Raw genomic sequence first — 21,279 nt, forward strand, 5'->3', positions numbered from 1 at the left:
GACACTTTTACAATAGTTTACGTTGTTTACACGTAAACGTAGAGTATTATATTTTACGCGTAGATGCACAACCCTGGGGGGGAACCTCCGTGGACCTCGTGTAAATGGCCATTTTTTTCTAGATTTTTTTTTTACTTAAATTGTTAGGAAATTATCTAAAAAATATGAAAAAAAACATTAAAAAGATATAAGAGACTTCCTTCCTATGACGAACACCGAGTATGTATGTACAATGGCAAGAGCGCCGCAGTCTCGCTTCGGCAAAAGAAGCCCGTACTGCTCAGAAAGAAGAAAGAACAGCTCAATTACAGGAATTTGAAGAGAAAGACCCGCTGTACAGCCCTGGAATTGCTGATTGATTGAAAATCGAGGTAAGTTTAAATAAATTACAATTTTCACGATTTTTTCTTCAAAAACTTTAAACGTCTTTTTCTCAAAACGCTAAATTTTGCGCGCCGTGCAATGTAACTTAAAAACTACTTGACCGATCATCTTCAAATTTTACATGCTTATTCTTCAACTATCTGGTCTCAACATGAACCTATCCAATAATTAATATTTTGCTTTAAACAATAATTATTAACAATTGTAGTTTTAAGACAAAAAAGTGATTTTTTTTGTTTATGTCGCCGTTTTTGCAATTTTATGAATTTTATTAATTATTTAGGTTCATGTTGTGCGTTTTTACATAAACTAACGAAATTTTCTTGAAATATTTGTTTCAGATTAGTTTTGTGATCTCGGCGTTGCCCGGCGCAAATTTAAGGAGCCAACTCCAAGCAGCTGCTGTGCCGCCATTTTGAAAGTATTCGACACAAAAAAAATTTTTTTAATTAGCTTGAATAGTAAATATTATTATATACTTAGTCTAGATTAAATCAATTTTGTCATTAAAGAAAAAAAAATCTAGAAAAAATGGCCGCATTTACACGAGGTTCCCCCCTTAAAGTTTTGCGTCTACGATACTAGAAAATCGCCAATCGATCCATTTTTATTACCTTTTCAAATCTGAATTATTCCCAATTAACCTTTATTTAAAATTATTTTATTAATTATATCTTTACAGAATTTAAAGTATAATCAATTATATTATTACTCAAATTTGATTATTTTTATTAGACTTTATCATAATTATTTTCTTTAATAATTTCTTATTTCCATACATTTTTATCGCTTCTATTTACCGTCTCTAGTCATATAAGAATTTATCTTTCATTATCCCTATCTCATCTTTGATTAGGAATAACATTTTATAGAATTTTTAATTACTTTAGAGATTTAATAAGTCATTTAACGCTTTCAGGAACTCCATTTATTTTAATACCATTTATAGTAATTATTGAATCTATCAGCTGCCTAATCGTTCGATCATTTACCCTAGCTATTCGATTAACAGCTAATATAATTGCTGGATATCTATTATTATCCCTACTTGGACCTCCGAGCCAATCAATCTCCAATATTGTTATAATGTGTCTTTTAATTTTAATTCAAATTCTTCTATTTATTTTAGAAATTTTATCAGTGTCTCTTATTGAAGCCTATGTTTTTTTTTCAATTTTATCTACCCTATGTACGATCCGGTTCTTAGACCGAGAACTGTGTAGCTAATCAACTTGCAGCCTTTACAGAAAAAGTAGTCATTTTATAGGCTATACAGTTTTCGATCCGAAAACTTTGATCGATTTCGTATCACGTGGACACGAGCCTTTAATGTGCGTGCTGTAGAAAAAAACAAAATCAATGCAAAGTCTGAGAGAATAAAAATGAATTTTTTATTTCACAGACGACAAGACGAGAATTACTTAATCCCCCGTTTAATATAAATCCTATATATTACAGATCAACATTTCTTTTTATTCGCAAATACATTCACGTTCCCCTCCTCCTCTTCCATACTATTCGGATTTGGAAGCAGCAAGATTATTACACTGACCCGCGACCGGACGCGCGAGGAAGGGGTCTACTCGTCCTGCTCGAGGCTGTAGAGCATTTGAAAGCCGGCGTCCAGGCTGGGCGGAAAGCCCATCTCGGGATCGAGCAGCTGCAGCGTCGGGACGTCGCTACCGAACTCGTCCAGCTCCTCGAACTGCAGTTTGCTGGCCGCCTCGTCCAGGACCATCCTGAAAAAAAGTCGAAACGAACGTCGTTTTCACGCAGCACGTGTACGGTCATGGACAAATAGGTTGCGATACTTTTTTTTTATATTTCGAAACGCATTAATTTTGCAAATGCGAACTATGATTGGTGTACTGTCTCTAGACTAAAGATAGGGTAACTGTCCCTATTAGTGTGCCTGTACGTCTCTATTAGTGTGCTTTTATATTTAAAATAAGTTATAAAAATAAACTGGTACAAATAGACAGTGTTTTTTTTTATTAAATTAATACTTTATCTTAATAAAAAAAACACTGTCTATTTATTTATATTTTATTTATATTTTTTATATTTACTTTTATATTTAAATAAGTCATAAAAATAAACTGGTACAAATAGATAGTGTTTTTTTTTATTAAGTTAATACTTTAACTTAATAAAAAAAAACACTTTGTCTAATTATTTGTATCAGTTTATTTTTATGACTTATTTAAATATAAAAGCACATTAAAACGTACAGGCACACTAATAGGGACAGTTACCCTAGTACAGACGGGGACAGGAATGCCTTAACACTTGAAGTTGCACGTGTCGAGCGTGTTCCAATCAGAAACGCGTCTTCAGAGCGCGTTCCAATGAGAAACGCGTTTTTCTCTCATCGTGTAACTTCAAGTGTTAAGGCATTTATGTCCCCGTGTGTACACTCGCTCACTAAATGGTTGCGACACTTTTTTTTATAGGTTTCTAATTTATATTTAATATACGTAATATATACTTTATAGATAACTAATATTTTGCAAATGCAAACCACGATGTACTATCTTTAGTCTAAAAGCAGTATAACACCAATCGTGATCCGCATTTGCAAAATATTAATGCGTTTTGAAACCTATAAAAAAGAAAGTGTCGCAACCTTTTAGTGAGCAAGTGTACATCAATCGTGGTTTGCATTTGTAAAATATTGATTACCTATAAAATAATATATTATATATATTAAATATATATTAGAAACTTATTAAAAAAAAGTGTCGAAACCTATTTGTCCACGACTGTACGTCCCGAGAAGATCGTTGTCAACATGCTCAACAGCGATCCAATACTTAGTACTACAAGCATTAAGTTCAAGTTGCCTCTGTTTCTCCATCGTTTCCTCGACCTTCCGCCTCGTGTTCTCCTCGAACTTCAGGACGTACTCCTGATAGTAGTCGTGCAGCGCCGACACGCCGCCCACGCCTGTCTCCAGCAACACTCTCTCCACGGCGTCCTAAGAAACACATAAAGTCCGACGTGTAGACAACCGCGTAGACAATAATGTAACAACGATAATCGCTCTCTCGTCTTACAGGAAATCCATGATCCTTGTGTTCGGTCGCCGCTTTCAACAGAAGCGTCATCCGCCTGAGGAAGTGATCCGCGACGTCGGTGAGCGTTTCTACAGCCACGTCCGACGAGTTTTCGAATCCTATGTGCGCCAACGAAGTGGTCACGGAGTGCCTTAACAAATTTCGTGTACTTTTTGGCGTTAAGTAGTGCACAGTGGAACCATCTTTAAACGTTTTGTCTCTGAAACGATTACAATAATTAATACAACAGCGTTGTTGCGCGACGATAATTGAAGTTAATGACACACAAGTTACCTATTTGACTCGTAAGGCAGAAAGTGAAATAGACTTCTGGAACTCGTTGTATCTTTTGTATCCGGTGACTCTATTACAGTCATGTTTCCAAGCACAGTTCCCTCTTCCTGTAAAGAGATTAATATCATATTTTTAGTATATCAGTAATAAATAGTTTTATTGAGTTATCTGTTTAAACCTTTTACCATTGTACGTAATTGTTGGTGAAAATTTATAGTGTTCAATACATGTAGGTTTCCCATTGGTAATCTATAACAATATTAACAGTAGAAAATGGTTTAACTCATTGCTTAAATCTGTACCACAACGTTGTAAACATTATGCTCACTGTAAGTATTCGGGTTGCCGATCGATCCGGTAGTCGCAGTCGGTGCTGTTCGAATCATCCATGACCTGTCGCCAAACGTTTTCTATCAGATCTGGCGTTACCACCTCCTGCTTGAGCATCTCCCGCGCTGGCAACTCACCCCACAGTCCGCCACTGCTCACATTTTTGTTAGACTTCATTGTGCATCTGAAAGAAGAAGATATAATTATATTTTTAGATTATTTTTATAATTGTTAGTTAATTTTCAGGAACAGTTTGGCTGTGACAGCACAGCTTGAAATATCCTCGTTAACAAAGAGTATTTCATCTTCTATTCAAAGTATATGATTTATATACATATCGCTGCACTGATAGAAAAGTGACACAAGTAAAAAAAATTAGCATTTTTGAAAATCAATCCTAACTCGGTCGATTTTCTTTAATTCTCTCAAAAAAGCTAATTTCTGACTTTGTATCACTTTTGCTATTAATGCGGCATTAATGTGTAATATATTTTGTTTTACATATAAAACAATTTTTTTTTATGTAAAACAAAATGTGTGCTATATAAAATGCTGTCAACGCGGCGATATGTGTAGTAAATTTTGTTTTATATATAAAAATTGTTTTATATACGTAAAATAAAATTTATTACACATATCGCCGCGTTGACAGCAAAAGTGATACAAAGTCAGAAATTAGTTTTTTTTTTAGATAATTAAAGAAAATCGACCGAGTCAGGATTGATTTAAAAAAATGCTAACTTTTTTTTTTACACGTGCAAATTAATCGCGCGCTGGGAATATCCGTTGGAAATTCCCGCCTAATGATAACGCTGCAGTCACGTCAAATGCCGTCACACCAGCGGTTGGCACTGGACAGCGTGACGTAGTTTATTTTATTGTCGATCTCGAGAGGGAGGCGTACGCGGAGTGTCGCGAGGTCTCTCGAAGGCTCGAGGCCTGACGTCTCACCCGACGATCGTTCCCGACGAAGAGCCGTGTGATGTACAATTCTCTCGCGCGTTGAACAACGCGCGGTACAGCCTCACGTCACGTTGTCGAGCATGTTCCAGCGTCGCGCAACAGCTCGCCGCGATTAAGGTTAACGTCACGGCGCGCTTGCGTCGCCACGTTCGGATACTTCAGATTCGCATCGCCAGGCGCGTCGGTCACAAGTGATCTCGTATCGTAGCAACCACAGACGCGGTGAGTATAAACGTATCGCGAATATCGCGATCGCGTCTCGCTTTAGAAAGAGAGAGAAAGCTTTGAAGACTCACGCCGTCTCTGTCTGAATTTAATAAAGGAGATCGGTTTCATTTGTAACTATTATATTAGACTTTCTTGAAATAAAATGGCCATATAATTAGACGTGCAATTAGAGAGAAAAAGAGGATGGACGGCCTTGCCGGATTAATGCAAGCAAGACTCTCTCTTTCTCGCTACGTTTAGGCGGACGCATCGAACGCGAAAACGACTTCTCGAGACAATCGATATTGGAAATTCAAACGCGGGCCCGGCCCGGCGACGTTTGAATTTCCAATGCAGAACGTTTCGCGCGCAAATAACCGATATGATTTCGCGCGCTCGAATTACGCTGAGGTATTCCTCGGCCGCCGCGGTTGCCACGGCTGTAACGGAGCTGTAACGCGATCCCCGGGCTTGGCGACCATTCTCGACGTGTGTGCGCATGTTTACCCGAGCTATCGCGTGCGCTCAGATAAAAGACCCGTTATAGATTAGAGGAACAAAGACATTTATCTGACGGTTCACGTACGATCGCGCGATTTATCGTTAACGTTTTTTTTTTTCTTCCAGAGCGCGCAGGTACAGGCGTACAGCGTTGCGTATCGTGCGCGCCGTGAAGAAGCACACACGCGATGGAATCAGCGGCGGTCTCGGTTTTAAAGCGAGCGGTGGAGATGGACAGGACGGAGCAGTACACGATGGCGTTGGTGCTGTACCAGGAAGGCGTGCAGATACTCCTCGACGCGGTGAAAGGTATACCCCCGGATACCGTCCGTTTCTGTAGCTTGCGTTTGTTGTGCAAGGGTTCACGCCACCCCTTAAGCCCGGTCTACAATTGCGTAAGTATAGTTGCAAGTAGTTGTACTTGTAAGAATTTACCAATCACAATCGAACATAAAAAGAATATTCGACTGTATTGGTCAGTTCTTACAACTACAATTACTTACAACTACGTTTACGTAATTGTAGACCAGGCTTTAAGCCCGGTCTACAATTGCGTAAGTATAGTTGCAAATAGTTGTACTTGTAAGAATTTACCAATCACAATCGAACATAAGAAGAATATTCGACTGTAATTGATCAGTTCTTACAACTACAATCACTTACAACATACGCTACGTAACTGTAGACTGGGCTTTAGGCGGCTTAAGGCCTCAAAATGATACTTAAGTTTGGGATTTTTTGTGTGGGTAAATAGATAATTTTATTTAAAAAGCTATTTAGAGAATATTGTTGTACGTACATATACACGATCTGTTCCAAAAGTAATGAGACTATTTTTGGCGCTAATCAGAATTGTCGGAGGATGGATCCATTGGATGGGGCCTTTGATGCGAGATATCAGGTATAAGTCTGCAGGCCCTTCCCAGTTGCCACCGAGCTTTTCCAGCAGTTGATTTTACTGTCAGTAAAATGCATTGTAATATTTTATGCGTTGTCACGGTCGAAAATTCAGCAGTATCGAGCAGTGATTAAATTCTGCGTGAAACTGAAAAAATCTGATTCCGAAACGTTGAAGATGTTGAGAACAGCTTATGGGGGTGCTGCTTTGTCTTCAGAATTTGATGGCGTAGCGTAGCTCAATATTCAAAATACAGCACAATCCGTGCTGAATTTTCGCCCGTGACAAGACAAAAATTACAACGCACTTTGCTGACAGTATCGATTGCTAGAAGGACTCGGAGGTATAACTGAGAAGATAGTCAGATTATATATCTAACATCCCGTACCAAAGGCCCTGACAATTCTAATTAGGCCCTCAAAAATAGTCTCATTACTTTTGGGACAGATCATGTATAACAAACTAAAAAAATATATTTTTTCATTTTTTTTAATATACAAAATGGCGACGCATTGGTATACTTGCACAGAAATCCCTTTTTCTGTTTTTTCAAATCGGTGTACAGGTTTCCATCAGACACATGGTTTGACCTTAAACAAAACACAGAATTTTCATTTTTACATATTAAGGACTATAGAAGTACGTAGGAGTTTTTTAAAATAGTGATTTTTTTCAAAATGGCAGCTATTTTACAAAAAGTTTGTATTTTTATCAATACAAGTCTTTCGTAAAATTGCTGTCATTTTAAGAAAAATCAATATTTTGAAAAATCCTTATGTACGTCTTTAATATGTAGATAATGCAAATTTTTTAATGTTTTGTTTAAGGCCAAACCGTCTGCCTGGAATCCTGTACACCGATAGAAAAAAAGGAATTCCGCAAGCGTAGGCCAGTGCGCCGTCATTTTGGACATAAGAAAAATAAAAAAATATTTTTTTGATTTTTTATATATGCACAATAATGTCCTCTAAGCAGATTTTAAATAAAGTTATCCATTTACCCGCAAAAAAATCTCAAACTTAAGGTATCATTTTAAAACCTCAGGAGTGGCATGACCCCTTAAGAGAAAAAAATGCTATATATATCAGCTTTATCATTACTATACTTCTGTCAAGAAGTTCAAGATATTAAAACGATGCAGAAACGAAGGAAGCCCAGAAGGTGCAGTACCTTACGAAGAGAGCAAAGGAGTACCTCGACAGGGCCGAGATGGTGAAGAAGTTGGTCAGCACGAGGAAGTCAGCCGGCACGTACACGGAGATGACCAAGATCGAGGACGGATCGACGGGGCACGGCTACGCGAGCGTCTTCGGCAGATTCCTTGACGGCACCGTCACGCACATTGACATCGAAGATCCGTACATACGAGCCTTTCACCAGGTATCGTCGTCATTATGCGTAATACGCGGGTATTTGTATAATCCGATATACCGTCATGCGTGATTCCTGTATTCTATTTCGCAGTGCCAGAACCTGGTCAGATTGTGCGAACTAGCGGTACAAAAGTGCTCCGCCCTGGCCAGGATATCCCTGCTAACGACTTACAACAAGGAAGAGTCTAGTCAAATCTCGAGATTGGCCGAGCTAAAGGAAAGTCTGGCGTCTCGCAACATTTCCTTCAACTTCTCCTTCTCCGAGACGTTGCACGACAGACAGATCACGTAAAGCCGAATACAATTGTTACGCTCTCTGAAAATTTGTATATCTATCCCTTACAGTTTCTCTTATCATTTCTCTCTTCTTTTCATTTCAGATTGAGCAACGGATGGGTGATAAAAATCGGGCGTGGATTGGACTACTTCAAAGCGCCGGAGGGCAAATTCGTTCTCGGCTATTGCGATTTAGAGTTAAGACCGTGCCTAGAGACTACCGTACACATTACTCACATGAATCAGCTGAAGAGCAGAGGATCATTCAAATAGGACATATTCAATTAATAATAAGATAATGGTTAATATTTTTTATATATTTTTCTCACAAATGTGTATTATGGCACATTTTTTTAGTACGCGATAAAAGAAAACGTTCTTATTTTTACAATGCGGGTCCATATCTTTGCGATATGCTGCATCTCGAGAGTTACATATACATATACATATATTTGTACATATTTGACAAAGATATTTCTCTACATTGCCCTTCCATAATGTAATACTGTAATTATAATTCGTGATTATAAAATGTATTTACAGTCTTCACTTTCTTCGTGCGAAATCTCTCGCTTGTTCAACATCGTACTGAATTATCACAACAATCTTTTGTCCTTTCCAGAACTGCTCCCTCAGTCCAGTGGACTGTGATCCTTGGCCTTTGCGATCCCGATTTGCTTCGCGGCCTTCTTACACGCTCGCCTCAACGATCTGGTGTATCTGAAAAAGCCCGTTCCCGCTTGCGCCTCCTCGTCCTTCCGCTCCGTTTGGGCTTCGTTCACTCTGCACGATACCGGCAAGCAGTCCCCGCCGCCGACAGCGACCACTTGCCTCGCGATCTCCGGCTCCACGCAGAGTCGGGTCAACGCGGCCGCCGCGGTGATCTCCAGCCGTCGATACGCGTCCTCCAGGCCCGGTGGCCTCATACGGAGAAAAGAGACCAACGCCACGGAGGCTCGTGCCTTCGCCAGGTGCGCTCGACCTTCGGGATTCCGCGCCAGTTCGCCGATCAACGCGGCGACCTGTTCCATCAACCACACGTTACCGCCGGCGGATTTCTTCACGCTTCTCAAGAGCTTCTTCACACTGTCCTCCTCCATGATGATCGTGGCGCATATCCTCGACTTGGACAGCTGATTCAGCGCCGCGGCGGCCAGCAGCAGGGTCTGTGCGCAATTGGTGGCCTCGATCAGCTGATTCAACGCCGGAATCAGCGAGTCTGCGAAGGGCTCGAGATACGGCAGACCCCGCGCGTTCGTCCACGGCGCCGTGATTTGCACCACCAGAGCGGTGGCTTCGGTCTTCTCCTTCTCGGTGGAGGATCCCGCGCCCAGGAGATCCGTCAGGATCTCGGGGCCGCCCTCTCGGGCGAAGTATTCGATCGCTGTCGTGGAATTGCACACGCTGGCCAGAGCGCGTAACGTGATCGTGACGAGATCGTCCGGTACTCGGCTGACGGCGACGAGACACGTTAACAGAGCCTTTACGCCGGAACATCGAGCTATGCTGCTTCCCGCGCGAGGATCCGACAAGCCCAGAGCCGTCAGGGCCGCCAGAGCGCCTCTAGCCACGCTACTATCTTCCCGGGGGGCTTCCTCGAGGCCTCGGACTATTTTCTGAAAGACAAATTTTTGCATCGTTAATTTACTGATTATTTTCGATGAATACATATAAACCACGAAGAGATAATAGAACCAACCTCGATGTAAAAATCTAAGCGTGTATCGACCGTACTGCCGACGTACATCTTCATATTTTGCAACTGCGCGAGGATGCTCCTCAGACTACCTTGCTGTATCCTGCGAGGAGGAGGTGCGCCCAATTGAGAGAGGACCGAAAATGCGGCTTCCTCTATACTGCGAAGAAGCTCCATTTCGAATCTGCCGCCTTCCAGCTGAGTTATTTTCCTGCAAAGTAATTTTAATGTGATTATTAAATCAACTATTTTAAATGATCACTTTTAAATAACATTAACAATTTAATTTATATAATAAATTTTTTTGCTTTGCAGTTAATCGTGGATTTCGTACATAACGCGCTTAATTAAAGATACTTAATTATCTCCGTAACTGATCGAGACGCAACGAGTTCGGCTATAATAAAAATATCCGAGCGATGTCATTATAGGAGGATTAATGGAAAACGGACTTACTCCACGATACTCCGATAATGTTGCTCGAAGTGTTCCGCGCTGACTAGAAGTTTACTCGCGGCCGCGGTGGCCGCGGAAGACAGCATCTTCAGATCCCGCGCGTGCACCTCGCCGGACGCCACTCGGGCTCCTCCGCGCGGCAGATTCTTGCTCTGCAGCGTGCTGCCGCACTCGTTCTCGGTCGTCGTCGCGAGGTCGGTGAGCCATGCCCTCATGGACGACGATTGACGGTAATTTCGGGAGTTCAACACCTCCCTGCCGGCGGCGATCGCGGCGTCCGTGGCGTCGGTGGAAGCCCGCGATTTCGTTATTGACGGCTGAACGCTGTCTTCCGGCGGCTCGGACGCGTACAGAAAGTCGCACAGACTCTCCTCCCCCAACGACACGGAGGAAGGTGCTTTCGACGAGTTGTCCCGCTGCTCCCCGCCAGCCCTGGAAGAGAACGTTTGGTAAGCGACAAAAGAAAATTATCGGAGATAAGAAGATTATTTTTAAATAACACTCAGACAATCGAAAGACATCCTGCTTTTCCAGAGACGTTCTTTACAGCTATCTTTCAAGTGTCTACTATCTCAGGAATTTAATTTTATTTCGTCGCTCTCGAATAGATTACGCTACCTTAAACGAGCCATAGCGACGCAGATCTCGACGCGATTATTGTCATCCTGTTACTGCGAGACGCATTGCGATGCAATATACTCGGGATCGTTTTTATCGCGACCGCTTCTTTCCGGGCAGGCGGAAACGCCGGGAGCGATTAGTGGAAGGTAAGAGCTGACTAATCGAACTCCGCTTGCGGAGAACACTATACCCCCTTCCCGCGCGCGCGCCCGATGACTAATCTCGAGCTCCTTCGACACGTTGCGTTGTATTGTAATGCGTCCACCTGCGCGCCGGTGCACGCCGGAGCTGAATTCCTCGTAGATTCGCTGTCGCGCACCGAAAGCACGGCCCCGCGCGCGCGGTTGACTCAAACCCCCCCGAGCTGCAGGCCCCGCGCGCTCTCGGAGAGCCGCCGCGCCAGCCTCGCGCTCATTCATTTACGTATTCTCCTCGTGCGGCACGTCGCATTGACTCACGTACGTGCACACGAAATGTACACACGGTGACGGAACAGAAAAGCACGACCGTACAAGGGAATCCGATGATCGGGCGTCCCGATCTCATGACGAATTTAACACCCGATGGAATACTAGAGGTAGAGACGCGCTTCAGACGATCTGTAATTCGTGACGGGAATTCTATATTATGAGGTTTAATAAAGTTGTAGAATTTTCTGCCTCTCTACGGATCGTCTAAAGCGGACCTAATGTATATAGAAAACAAAGGAAAGGATCGAGGTACGAGTAGTACATGCGGGCCAGGATATCCGATATACGTGCAAAAGAATAGAATGTTTTCCTTTTACTTTTCTTATTTCGCTTTGTTAACACTTTGTGTTTTGCGTTACTCGAGATGCAAATCTAGCTGCGTGTGCAACGATACATGTCTCCGGTACCGATTTACATTACGATCGCATTTTACAGGCATAGGCGTATACGATCGCCTGCAGTGCTCTTTAATCAGCGGATAATACGCAATCTAATGACCGCCCTGTCCGACTCTCCGAGATGCGTGCAATCGCGCGCGCATATTTCACTTATTAATCTAACCGCGGCTCGAATCGTTAATCCGTTGTGGAGTCGTTGCACGGTTCGAGACTCTCGAAAATCCATCCTCGTTACGTGGCCGTAAGCTGTAAGTCGGTTAGCCGTGCGTATACGTGCGAGGGCGTGATACGCATACAATGACTCGGAGTAAGCGATAAGCCGCGCGGCACCTTCACGCGGGCCGAGGACTGATAATCATCCACTCGAGGCCGGCGCATCTCTCGCGCAGCATTACCGAGACACCGGGCGAGGAGAGGAGACCGACTCTCGAGAGTGCGTCATCATTGCTTACAACACAATTATAAGCCGCGTGCGATACGATCCGCGCGCGTTTATTCTGTTTATTATTCGAAGAGGATTGCGTACCGGCCGACGAGGGGACAGCGACGAAAATTGCCTTACGTGTCGCATTCCTCCGTCGATTGGCTCATTTCTTCAATCTTATCGCGACGGTTCCCCCGGGCATTCCTGCACCGGCCCCGTATGGCGACACGATTTCGAAAGTTAAAATGTTATTAATATCGTTATCGATAGTGCAGGTAATACTTTTCGAGGAACTATCAGCGCGTGTTGAATCAGACCCAATCGTTCGTACACTTTCTGAGTCAGCAACGCGCTAAACGATACTTGAAACGGAGTAAAACGGATATCCACCTGCATTCACTCCGATTTTTCTTTATTCGTTCTTTATTGATAAATTTTTTTTTTATTAACGTAAAATAATAATTTGCTCACCTCCGTTCTCGCGAGGGGCTCCTCGCGGGTTTGCCGAGGAGGCGATTCCTCGCGTGTATCCTGGAATCCTTCGGCGTGGACGTATGCGTCGGCACCGGGGGTGATCCTTCCTCCAGCCACGGGGAAGCCGGCTGGATCCTACGCCTCATCCGTTTCCTCCTCAGCTTCCGCCTCGGAGTCGCGTTCTCGTAAGCCACCGAACAGTCCGATCTCTCGGAGTCGGAGAATCCGGAATCCTGGCTCTTGAATCCTTGGCTAAAGGGACTGTAGGATCTGTTTTTTATCTCCTCCTCCTCCTCCTCCCTTTTATCCGTTTTCTCCAATGTCATTCTAGATGCATATTTAATTATAATTTTAGATATCTGTAGCATTAACACTTTAGTGAACACAACAATCATAAATGCAGTCTCCGAATTTCTTTTTATAGTACCATTGAAGAATGACTTTATCATTTTTAATTATTTACTATTGATATTCGAAACTATAATATCGAAAAAATTTAAAAAGAATTTCATATATATTTTTTTTAAGCTAGAGATAATATTGAATGATTATTCTTGTGACAATCGCTCGGTGACGATTGATTATTTTGATAACGTACCTGCGACGCGTTATACTTTCGTCGCGTATCAACGAAATCTGACACGCGTTCTGTTTTGTATTCTCATCGCTTTTGTTGCTCATAGCACAGACGTGTATCGCGGTGATATTCGTATCGTCGATCGTGTCGTTTTCCGATTTGGTCGAATTTTCTTCTTCTTTCTCCTCTTCCTTTTTGCAGACACGTTCATTAAAAGAGTAACGCGGAGGATCATTTCTTCTTGCAGGACGATCGTCCTCCAGATCGCGCGAGGCCATTTGGTCCCAGAACACCTTGCTCTGATATCTTTTGAAGGCGCTCATGCTTTCTTCACTGTTTTCACTCAACAAAGTTCGCAAAACGCTTGCCCGAAACCAGCCGAAGCGAAAAGAGGCAGAGATAAAAAATACCGCGAAATTTTTATTTTCACCTTTTTAAATTCTTGACTCTTTTGTTATTCGCAGGAACACGTCGTGAACGAGCGAGGGAGCCCGATAAACGTTCGCGGGACCTCGAGTCCCTCGAGGTGGCCAGGATGCGCCCAGGGTGCTCGGTGTTTTACTCCAACGGGGTGCTTTCACGATCCAGCAGAGCGCAACGACCCTCCCACGGTCGGTGGTCGCGTGGCTGCTTGGAGAACGACCGTATGGTGTCTGCCGCAACCCCCACAGGCCTCTGCTGCTTAATGGTGAGTCCCGCACGCGACACGCTTATGCTCTTCTTCTTTGGTGGTAGCACCCCGACCTCCAACTCGAGACTCCGCGAACCTCGTGGAGGTTCGAACGAAGTTGGCCAACAATTCGTTAACAACTTTCTCACTCTATTCGACTTGTTTTATCGGACGAGATACCTTCGGAATTCAAATCCTCGAGCAAGAATCACTTTCCCGATATCAATCACTGCGGACTTACGTCCCGAATTATCGCGGTTCCGAATCATCCGCGTACCACGATGACCGATGGTTTTCCAAGAAATCCTGATAAATCGCGCGTCTCGCGATAAATGATATGCACGTGCACACGGTGCGCTGTGCGCGGGTACGGCACGTATGATCGATCTAAGCGCGCTAATGCCCCACAATCGACTGACTCGGGGTCCGACTTCCGACTTCCTCGTCGCTCGCGCGACCCGATCTCTTCGCTCGTCCCTCCCTCTTCCCGCCCCAAAAGCCACGTAAGCCAAGTCGTGTGAAAGCGCAGCGCGGGCCCCCTCGTCGTTCCCTTTGTCGTTTCCACGGGGGCAGCTTGCGCGAGGGCGCCCGTCTCCCCGTGCATGCTCCCCTCCCCCCATCCTTACACACACGTGGGGCGAAGCGCGTGTCCGTGCGTAACCGTCAAACCGTAACGAGGCGCGCGTTCTCTTTGACGGGACGGCGCACGCCGGAAGACCTTTAATTGAGCTCCGATAGACACAAGGTGATCCGGGTTCTGGTATGCAAAGCGGATAAAATCCGCGTGAATGGCAGGTCTGCGTGCGTCTTCGCGCAATTCGCGGTTTTCTTATCGCGGATTTTTCGCGACGAAGACAAATTTTCAAAATAACTGCGATATTTCACAACGCTAAGACAACGAGACTTTTTTTTATTCCTCGTAACTGCACGCGATTTACACGGATCGTTAAACGTTATACATAAGAAACTCGGGACTTAAAAATTGTAACAACGAAAGAGAACGTTGAGGTCAACTTGCTCTGAAATAAATGAAACCATTTAAATAAGGCAAGAAATAAGACTCACATATAGCATAAGGGAGACCATTTTAAATATATTTCATCAAACTACAGAATTATACACTGGAATTAAAAAAATAGATATGTAAAATAAACAAAATTCTAAGAGCATCACATCTCTTATGAATTGTTTTTCGTTTTATTTTATAAACAAAATTTCAAGTTATTTAATGGATGAGAAATGGAATGGTGAGAAAAGTTCAGGAAAATGTTCATTTTTCACACGATTCAAAAGAGAAATGGATAATGCTCTTAAATACAAGGTAACTCTAAAGATGATGAGGTGAGGACTCATTTAGAATTCGTTTTTTGTGCGTCGAACCATCCTCATCACTTTACCATGGTATCGACTGACATCCACAAATAAGAAATAACAATAGCCGTTGACAATCGGGCGAGTCTGAAGCACAGCAGGAAGCAGGAAGACCACTTCTCTTTTACTTTCGGAAGGCGATAAGTCTGTCTCTTCGAGACTACCGAACGATTCATTGGCGTAACGAATGCGGGATGAGGTAGTCGAGATAGTCGGGCCGTCTTCCAGACACGCCCGGAGCGTGGAAGATGTTCCACGTAATCACACCAATGGTGCTTTTAAGGGCCAGGTGTGCGACTATCGATCCCCCGTGAACGCGAGCTGGGGCCTGGCCCCCTCGAAACAACCGTGGCACCATTCAGCGAGGCGATACAGCGCGGAGGCACGCGCCCGTTCGGCACATCTGCGTGTAAAATGCCCACGGTAACGCGTCATGAGCGTGTGTGCGTGAGAGTGCATGGGCTGTGAGTCACACTTACACGTGTTCCGCGCGTTGCGTGGCTCCGAATTTAAAGAACGTGGAAATTTAATGGAATTCATGCGTATATACGATAATCGAGCGAAGTCGTGCAAATACGAGTCCAAGCTAATCACGAAAATACTTCGTATGTTGAAATCCGAGAGGCTTTCGGAAAGGAGATGCCGTCAAAACAAATGTTCGTTATTTAAAAAATCGACTCGACTTGACATTCTATAGCTAGGAGAGTGCTAAGGAGAGAAAAATTGATTGGATGAGTATTTCTATGTGAATCGTAAATCATAGTGCGTAGCAAACGGTGAACGATCTGCCGAGGAAAATGCCAAGGGAAAACGCCATTCATTCATTTTGCATTCCCGCTGCTAATTGACGGAGATCGAGGCTACCGATAAGTAGCGAGCATCGGAGCCACTAATAGGTGTAGTAATAGCGTAACGACGCATTTCCTTGCATCGCGGTAATAGCAATCTCGTCGCTTTATCGGGAGATAACGCGGTTTCCAGAGATTGTTCGGCCGCGACCGGCCTTCTCGTATTTGCCGATGCGTACCTATGCGTATACCGACGATGAGCCCAACTGCGCGTCTCGTAGCAGCGCGAAGGGGTCCTTTTACGACCCCTATTATGCCGTACCGGCCACGAATGGGGGACAGATGTGTACAAACCGTTACTTAAGCGCGTATGCTCTTAAGCGCGTCCGTGTAAACCTGTACATCTGCAACGCTCGGAACTCGATGACATTTCGAATTTAGGGTACGCCGATGAATGACCAATGATTGATTTCTACAGAAACGGTTGTTCTTGTTACATATAACAAAAAGATTTTTCCATGCAAAGATCATTCCTTGATACGCGAAAGTCACTTCCACATATGAAAATTATTTGTGGAAATCGAAGCGGTTTTACTAGAAACGAACTAAATTGACAATTATAATGTGACTATTTGTAAATATTTGTGACTGTTAAACTGCAGCATCTTTATGTCGAGTTTGCTCGTTACATTCAGATGATACAGGTGAAAAGCTATAAAAAAAGCGCGACAATGTTGAATAAGTGTTTTTCAACACAGAGATTTGGGAAAATTTTCATTTCTAGTACAGAAATCTGTGACATTCATATACATATTTAATTTATGAACTAAATATATGATGTATTTTGTAAGAATCACGAATACACCTGTAGGTATGCAACCCTTTTTACACACTGCTATTTTGCACACGACACGCTCGCAGCTACGCGCGACATGTGCTCGCATTTTTTATTCACTTTATTGTTAGTATATGTGCGAAGGTTAATTTGATTTAATTACGACATTATCAATGATTTAATTTAGAATATTAGCACAGGTGGTCCAAGTAATATAGAGTGCACATCACATAATTCACATAATTCACATCACATGTTATATAATAAGAGTGCGTGGCATCTAAAAGAAAAATTAAATTTATCATACAAGAGATTGCTCAAAGACTGATTAACTACTGAAAAACTTAATTACTAGAAAACTCTTGTTGGCAAATATTAAATATTCTAGAGCAGACGACGCACAATCTGACAAAACTTTGAAAAACTTATTACATAACATATAATTCAATTTGTTGTAGAGAATATCTGAAAATTCAAGAAATTTCTTAATTAATTAATTTATTTATTTATTGACATGTTGACGATCTGCAAACTGATATAATTTATATAATAATTATTATATAATATATCATATTGTTTTATTCAAATTTTTTTATAAACGACAAGACGCGAACTTATCTGTAACATTTAAGTTAACGATTATGTTTTGAATAAAATATAAATTTTATTGTAATTTACTTTAATTTTTTTGCAATATTACTTACGGACAGTTTCTTGTATTGATCGTATCTTTACCGGGGAACCCCCGGAGAGGCAAACGCTAATCAACAAAAGAAATAAGTTTCCTCGGACAGGTTCTGTTTTCACTCTAGCAGTTGGAGTTGGTCTTATCTTCAAACGAAGTAGGGGAAAGGATTGGTTGCCTTGCATTATCAAACCATGCATACGGCGCATGACTGACAAGCTTAAACCCTAAAGCCTGTTATACATGTCGTGCAACAAGTTTGTCCGAGACACTGATTGGCTAATCGATATTAAATTTCTAAAGTCACGGTTTGGTAATGCAAGATGGCCAATCCTTTCCTTTGCTTTGAAAACAGAACCAACTTTGCCGTTAGTTTGAAAACGGGACTTACATTTCGGGGAAACTCCTTTCTTTTGATTAGATTCTACCTCCATGGGATTCCCCGTACGATACTCCAGATGGTATAAATACAGCGATCAATACGAACTTCGCATTAGAGCCATCGCAATTGTGCTGCAAGTATCTCTTGGATCCTTGATCGTCAGTTACGCAGATAGTCTTTGCTGAAGATAGTCTCATTTACAAGTCTCTTCTCATTTTACAAGTCTCCAGCTTTCGAAAAGTAAGTTAATTATTTATCTCATTAATTTCAATTTATTGATGAATTTTACTTATTAGTATAATATATAAAATATATTATACATAAAATATGCCTAAAAAAAATTAATGATTTTGTGATTAAAATCAGTTTAAATTAAAGAATAGCTGTATTATATAAAATTATGACAGAGTGTGAAATAATAGCTTATTGAAAGTTTGTAAAAAAGAAAATCGTTTATTATTTATTCGAAATTTATTCGAGTATCTGACTAAGGAAAGAATGTGTATGACTTATACTTTACATATATTGATACTGGAAATATTATGACGCGATGTATGTTCAATAATTTTAAAGAAGAAAATTAATTTTATTTATTATTTTTATATTAAAAATATTTAACTAAATATAACTTAGTTATCTGTTTTGAAAATTGTAGTGTGATGTCTAATTCGCGATTATGCAAAAAATTCATATAAAGGATAACGCGATAGATACGCTGCACGATAAATTTTTGACATGATGTACGAAAAGAGCCGAAATTTTTGTTTAACATAAAGTGACGTAGAACATATTGATCAATTTCGTACAAATTCTTATCTTTTAATCGTTTTATTTTATTATTATATTCGTTTAACTTTTCCTTTTCTTTAATATTCACCAATCGAACTGTGAATTTGAGACACGCATCGGATATGTATTTATATTGTAATTTATTATAATTTATTGTAAAATTGGATTTATGTTTTAGATGGATAAAAAGGCTGCGGAGGACAATCGCACAAAACAATGCAATCCCACCCATACTCCAACCGGGCCTGGTCATACGACGGAGTATAAAGGGACTGGAACAAAAGAAGACTTGGATAATCACTCCAAGCAATTGAATCCGAATAATCCATTATATAAAAAGTAACATGTATTCATGTCTCGTAAAATTGGCATTGTATTTGTAGTATATGTACATGCCCGAACGATATAAAATATAAATGACATGAAATCTTAATATTGTGAACTGTCCTCATATTATTCACTATATCTGCGCATTTTAATATGTTCCTATCCTGCATTTCTATCCAGTTTGACAAGAACACGAAAGATTCAGTTTAATGGAAATATTAATTACAGATTTACAGACATTAGTTATTTTAATTATTTTATGCTGTTATTATTATTATTATTTTGTGCTGTAATGTAACTAATAAGCGAAGGTTCTTTTTTTTTTGTAATCGTAAAGACAATTATAGCTTTGTGATTTTAATCTTTTAATATACATTATTTGCAACACACACAAGGAAAAATATTTATTTCGTTATAATATGTATAAAAAAACAAGCTGCAAGAGAAACACATCACATCGACATTATCTGCTGGGCTGTTGAATCCAATATCCCCAAGTGGCGAAATATTCGCCGCTGTCTTCATGCGTGGGACCGCGAAACACCTTTATTTTGACCCGTGGAACGTCATCTGCAAACAAATAGCAACTGCACAATTTTTTCGATCGCATTTACGAGCATCGCGATATTATTGCATTTTTCTTGTCTGTAATTCCGAACTACTTTATCACGAAGTGCACAAGGACAAATTAAGTATAAATATTTCCGCGCTCATAACTGTCGCTATCACTACACTGCGCTGCAGTATTTACCTTTTTCCAATGCCGAGTGACGCATTGCGCTATTTGACTCATCGCAGCTAATCGTCGTAAGTATCGCTATTTCGAGCAGACAGAGCACAACTGAAAGAGCGCACTGTAAAAAAACAATATTGATTCCTTGATTATTTAATTGAATATTTCCGTCGCGTAACATTGCGCAACAAAGTCTAGCTGGATAAAATCACAAATCTATAAATATGCTGCGCAGACTGCAGTCTGACTCACCATCAATCTCATCGCGAGCGGTTAACTAAATCTTTGTATTAAAGAGAGGAAGTTTATATACGGTATCTGTGGCATCTAGAGCATGACCGATCCCGATTTTCCATCTCGCGGTTTGAGGGACCGTTTCTCCAGAGAGAAAGCCGTATTGTCCTGCGAAGGCGAAATGACACGCGTAATCACAAAGACGATAGCAAGAACGCAGTGCTATTTCTTTTTTTTTTTTACAGCTTTTTACCTGGGCGATCTGTTCGTAACATTGAGCGAACTCGTCGTCGCGCTGTAAAGACATATTTAACAGGCACAGATATTTCCAGACAGTCGCGTTACGATTGTCGATCTGGTTTGCCTCCGACAAAGCCGCCTCGGCTTCCGTGAACCGCCGCAACTGTGGAAATTTTCGTATGTAGAAGCGATTTTTGCGCATAAAAGTATAATTTTCGCATAGAAAGCTTCATTATTAAAATAAATATTTTTTAAACTCAATTTAATTCACCTCGAAGAAAGCATTCCCGCCCCGAGCCACGTTTCCGCCGTCGGTGAAGTTCTGCACGCGGTGAGGAAAACCTTTAACCCGCGCTCGTATTCGCCGGCGTTTTCGTAACAAAATCCCATTCTACCGTCGTAATGTTATAAATTCTATTTTTTGTCTCGCTTGTCAGCCGATTTGCATAATATCGAGACAAGTGATTTTTACCTCGTCTGCACGAGATGCAAATCGTCCGGTCTGTTGAACATCGCATTAGCGTACTCGTAGTAATGAATGGCCTCCGCGAAATTACCCTCTTGAAAATGACAGTGTCCCATTAAACTGCTTATCGAGTAATCCTAAACGGAATATATTTGGAGATTTAAATACGATACACGAATGGACGAATTAATTTTATGTGGTATTTGTATGATAACTACATCAATTATATAATTAATTATATATACAGGGTGTCTCGTACTCAATGGTACAGCGCTTGTAGGCAGGTAGTGTGGACCAAACTGAACAAAAAAGTCCTCTATCATTTTGCGATCTTCGCAATAGTTATCGAGATACTAATCAT

General features: G+C 41.5%; 6 protein-coding genes across 7 annotated transcripts in view; 3 read left to right on the forward strand and 3 right to left on the reverse strand.

Annotated features, from left to right (window-relative positions):
- Positions 1-1,751: 1,751 nt before the first annotated feature.
- LOC105458104 lies at positions 1,752-5,096 on the reverse strand. 2 transcript variants are annotated; one of them, XM_011703167.1, is made up of 7 exons: positions 5,016-5,096; positions 4,063-4,248; positions 3,920-3,983; positions 3,735-3,841; positions 3,441-3,660; positions 3,228-3,361; positions 1,752-2,123 (listed from the first exon to the last, which is right to left on the reverse strand). In XM_011703167.1, exons 2-7 carry the CDS (start codon positions 4,239-4,241, stop codon positions 1,964-1,966), a joined length of 864 nt encoding a protein of 287 aa, XP_011701469.1. In that variant the 5' UTR covers positions 4,242-4,248; positions 5,016-5,096; the 3' UTR covers positions 1,752-1,963. The 2 variants fall into 2 exon arrangements, with proteins under 2 accessions (XP_011701469.1, XP_011701470.1); XM_011703168.1 differs by lacking the exon at positions 5,016-5,096 and adding an exon at positions 4,806-4,891.
- Positions 5,097-5,165: 69 nt separating this feature from the next.
- LOC105458103 (MIT domain-containing protein 1-like) lies at positions 5,166-8,818 on the forward strand. Its single transcript, XM_011703166.1, has 5 exons — positions 5,166-5,249; positions 5,862-6,044; positions 7,775-8,013; positions 8,098-8,294; positions 8,387-8,818. The coding sequence occupies exons 2-5, from the start codon at positions 5,924-5,926 to the stop codon at positions 8,553-8,555; spliced, it is 726 nt and encodes a 241-aa protein (XP_011701468.1). The 5' UTR covers positions 5,166-5,249; positions 5,862-5,923; the 3' UTR covers positions 8,556-8,818.
- LOC105458102 (protein inscuteable homolog) lies at positions 8,579-13,869 on the reverse strand. The gene is made up of 5 exons (XM_011703165.1): positions 13,420-13,869; positions 12,819-13,148; positions 10,435-10,866; positions 9,982-10,189; positions 8,579-9,898 (listed from the first exon to the last, which is right to left on the reverse strand). The coding sequence occupies exons 1-5, from the start codon at positions 13,719-13,721 to the stop codon at positions 8,915-8,917; spliced, it is 2,256 nt and encodes a 751-aa protein (XP_011701467.1). The 5' UTR covers positions 13,722-13,869; the 3' UTR covers positions 8,579-8,914.
- Positions 10,827-14,371, forward strand: LOC105458101. The gene is made up of 2 exons (XM_011703164.1): positions 10,827-10,883; positions 13,863-14,371. Exon 2 carries the CDS (start codon positions 13,934-13,936, stop codon positions 14,351-14,353), a length of 420 nt encoding a protein of 139 aa, XP_011701466.1. The 5' UTR covers positions 10,827-10,883; positions 13,863-13,933; the 3' UTR covers positions 14,354-14,371.
- A 3,835-nt stretch (positions 14,372-18,206) lies between these two features.
- On the forward strand, positions 18,207-19,351 carry LOC105458105. Its single transcript, XM_011703169.1, has 2 exons — positions 18,207-18,369; positions 19,097-19,351. The coding sequence occupies exon 2, from the start codon at positions 19,097-19,099 to the stop codon at positions 19,259-19,261; it is 165 nt and encodes a 54-aa protein (XP_011701471.1). The 5' UTR covers positions 18,207-18,369; the 3' UTR covers positions 19,262-19,351.
- The window catches only part of LOC105458118, a 9,332-nt gene continuing 7,274 nt past the window's right edge, over positions 19,222-21,279 (reverse strand). Inside the window, 6 exon segments of the mRNA XM_011703185.1 lie at positions 19,222-19,815; positions 19,997-20,099; positions 20,231-20,380; positions 20,466-20,679; positions 20,724-20,843; positions 20,925-21,055. Coding sequence (XP_011701487.1) covers positions 20,306-20,380; positions 20,466-20,679; positions 20,724-20,843; positions 20,925-21,055 — 540 coding nt within the window. The 3' untranslated portion in view covers positions 19,222-19,815; positions 19,997-20,099; positions 20,231-20,305.

Source organism: Wasmannia auropunctata, unplaced genomic scaffold, assembly GCF_000956235.1.
Source record: "Wasmannia auropunctata unplaced genomic scaffold, wasmannia.A_1.0 LD334673.1, whole genome shotgun sequence".
Classification (NCBI taxonomy): Eukaryota; Metazoa; Arthropoda; class Insecta; order Hymenoptera; family Formicidae; genus Wasmannia; species Wasmannia auropunctata.

Bases quoted from the DNA above. Each gene is read 5' to 3' on its own strand.
- LOC105458104 (XM_011703167.1), bottom strand. From the start codon at position 4,241: ATGAAGTCTAACAAAAATGTGAGCAGTGGCGGACTGTGGGGTGAGTTG. The intron at 3,661-3,734 runs GTAACTTGTGTG...TAATCGTTTCAG, and splicing joins CTGCCTTACGAGTCAAATAG to AGACAAAACGTTTAAAGATG. The intron at 2,124-3,227 runs GCAACTTGAACT...ACTTTTTTTCAG, and splicing joins GAAACGATGGAGAAACAGAG to GATGGTCCTGGACGAGGCGG.
- LOC105458103 (XM_011703166.1), top strand. From the start codon at position 5,924: ATGGAATCAGCGGCGGTCTCGGTTTTAAAGCGAGCGGTGGAGATGGAC. The intron at 6,045-7,774 runs GTATACCCCCGG...AAAACGATGCAG, and splicing joins ACTCCTCGACGCGGTGAAAG to AAACGAAGGAAGCCCAGAAG. The intron at 8,014-8,097 runs GTATCGTCGTCA...TCTATTTCGCAG, and splicing joins ACATACGAGCCTTTCACCAG to TGCCAGAACCTGGTCAGATT.
- LOC105458102 (XM_011703165.1), bottom strand. From the start codon at position 13,721: ATGAGCGCCTTCAAAAGATATCAGAGCAAGGTGTTCTGGGACCAAATG. The intron at 13,149-13,419 runs GTACGTTATCAA...ATATGCATCTAG, and splicing joins GAAAGTATAACGCGTCGCAG to AATGACATTGGAGAAAACGG. The intron at 10,867-12,818 runs GTGAGCAAATTA...GTTCTCTTCCAG, and splicing joins AGCCCCTCGCGAGAACGGAG to GGCTGGCGGGGAGCAGCGGG.
- LOC105458101 (XM_011703164.1), top strand. From the start codon at position 13,934: ATGCGCCCAGGGTGCTCGGTGTTTTACTCCAACGGGGTGCTTTCACGA.
- LOC105458105 (XM_011703169.1), top strand. From the start codon at position 19,097: ATGGATAAAAAGGCTGCGGAGGACAATCGCACAAAACAATGCAATCCC.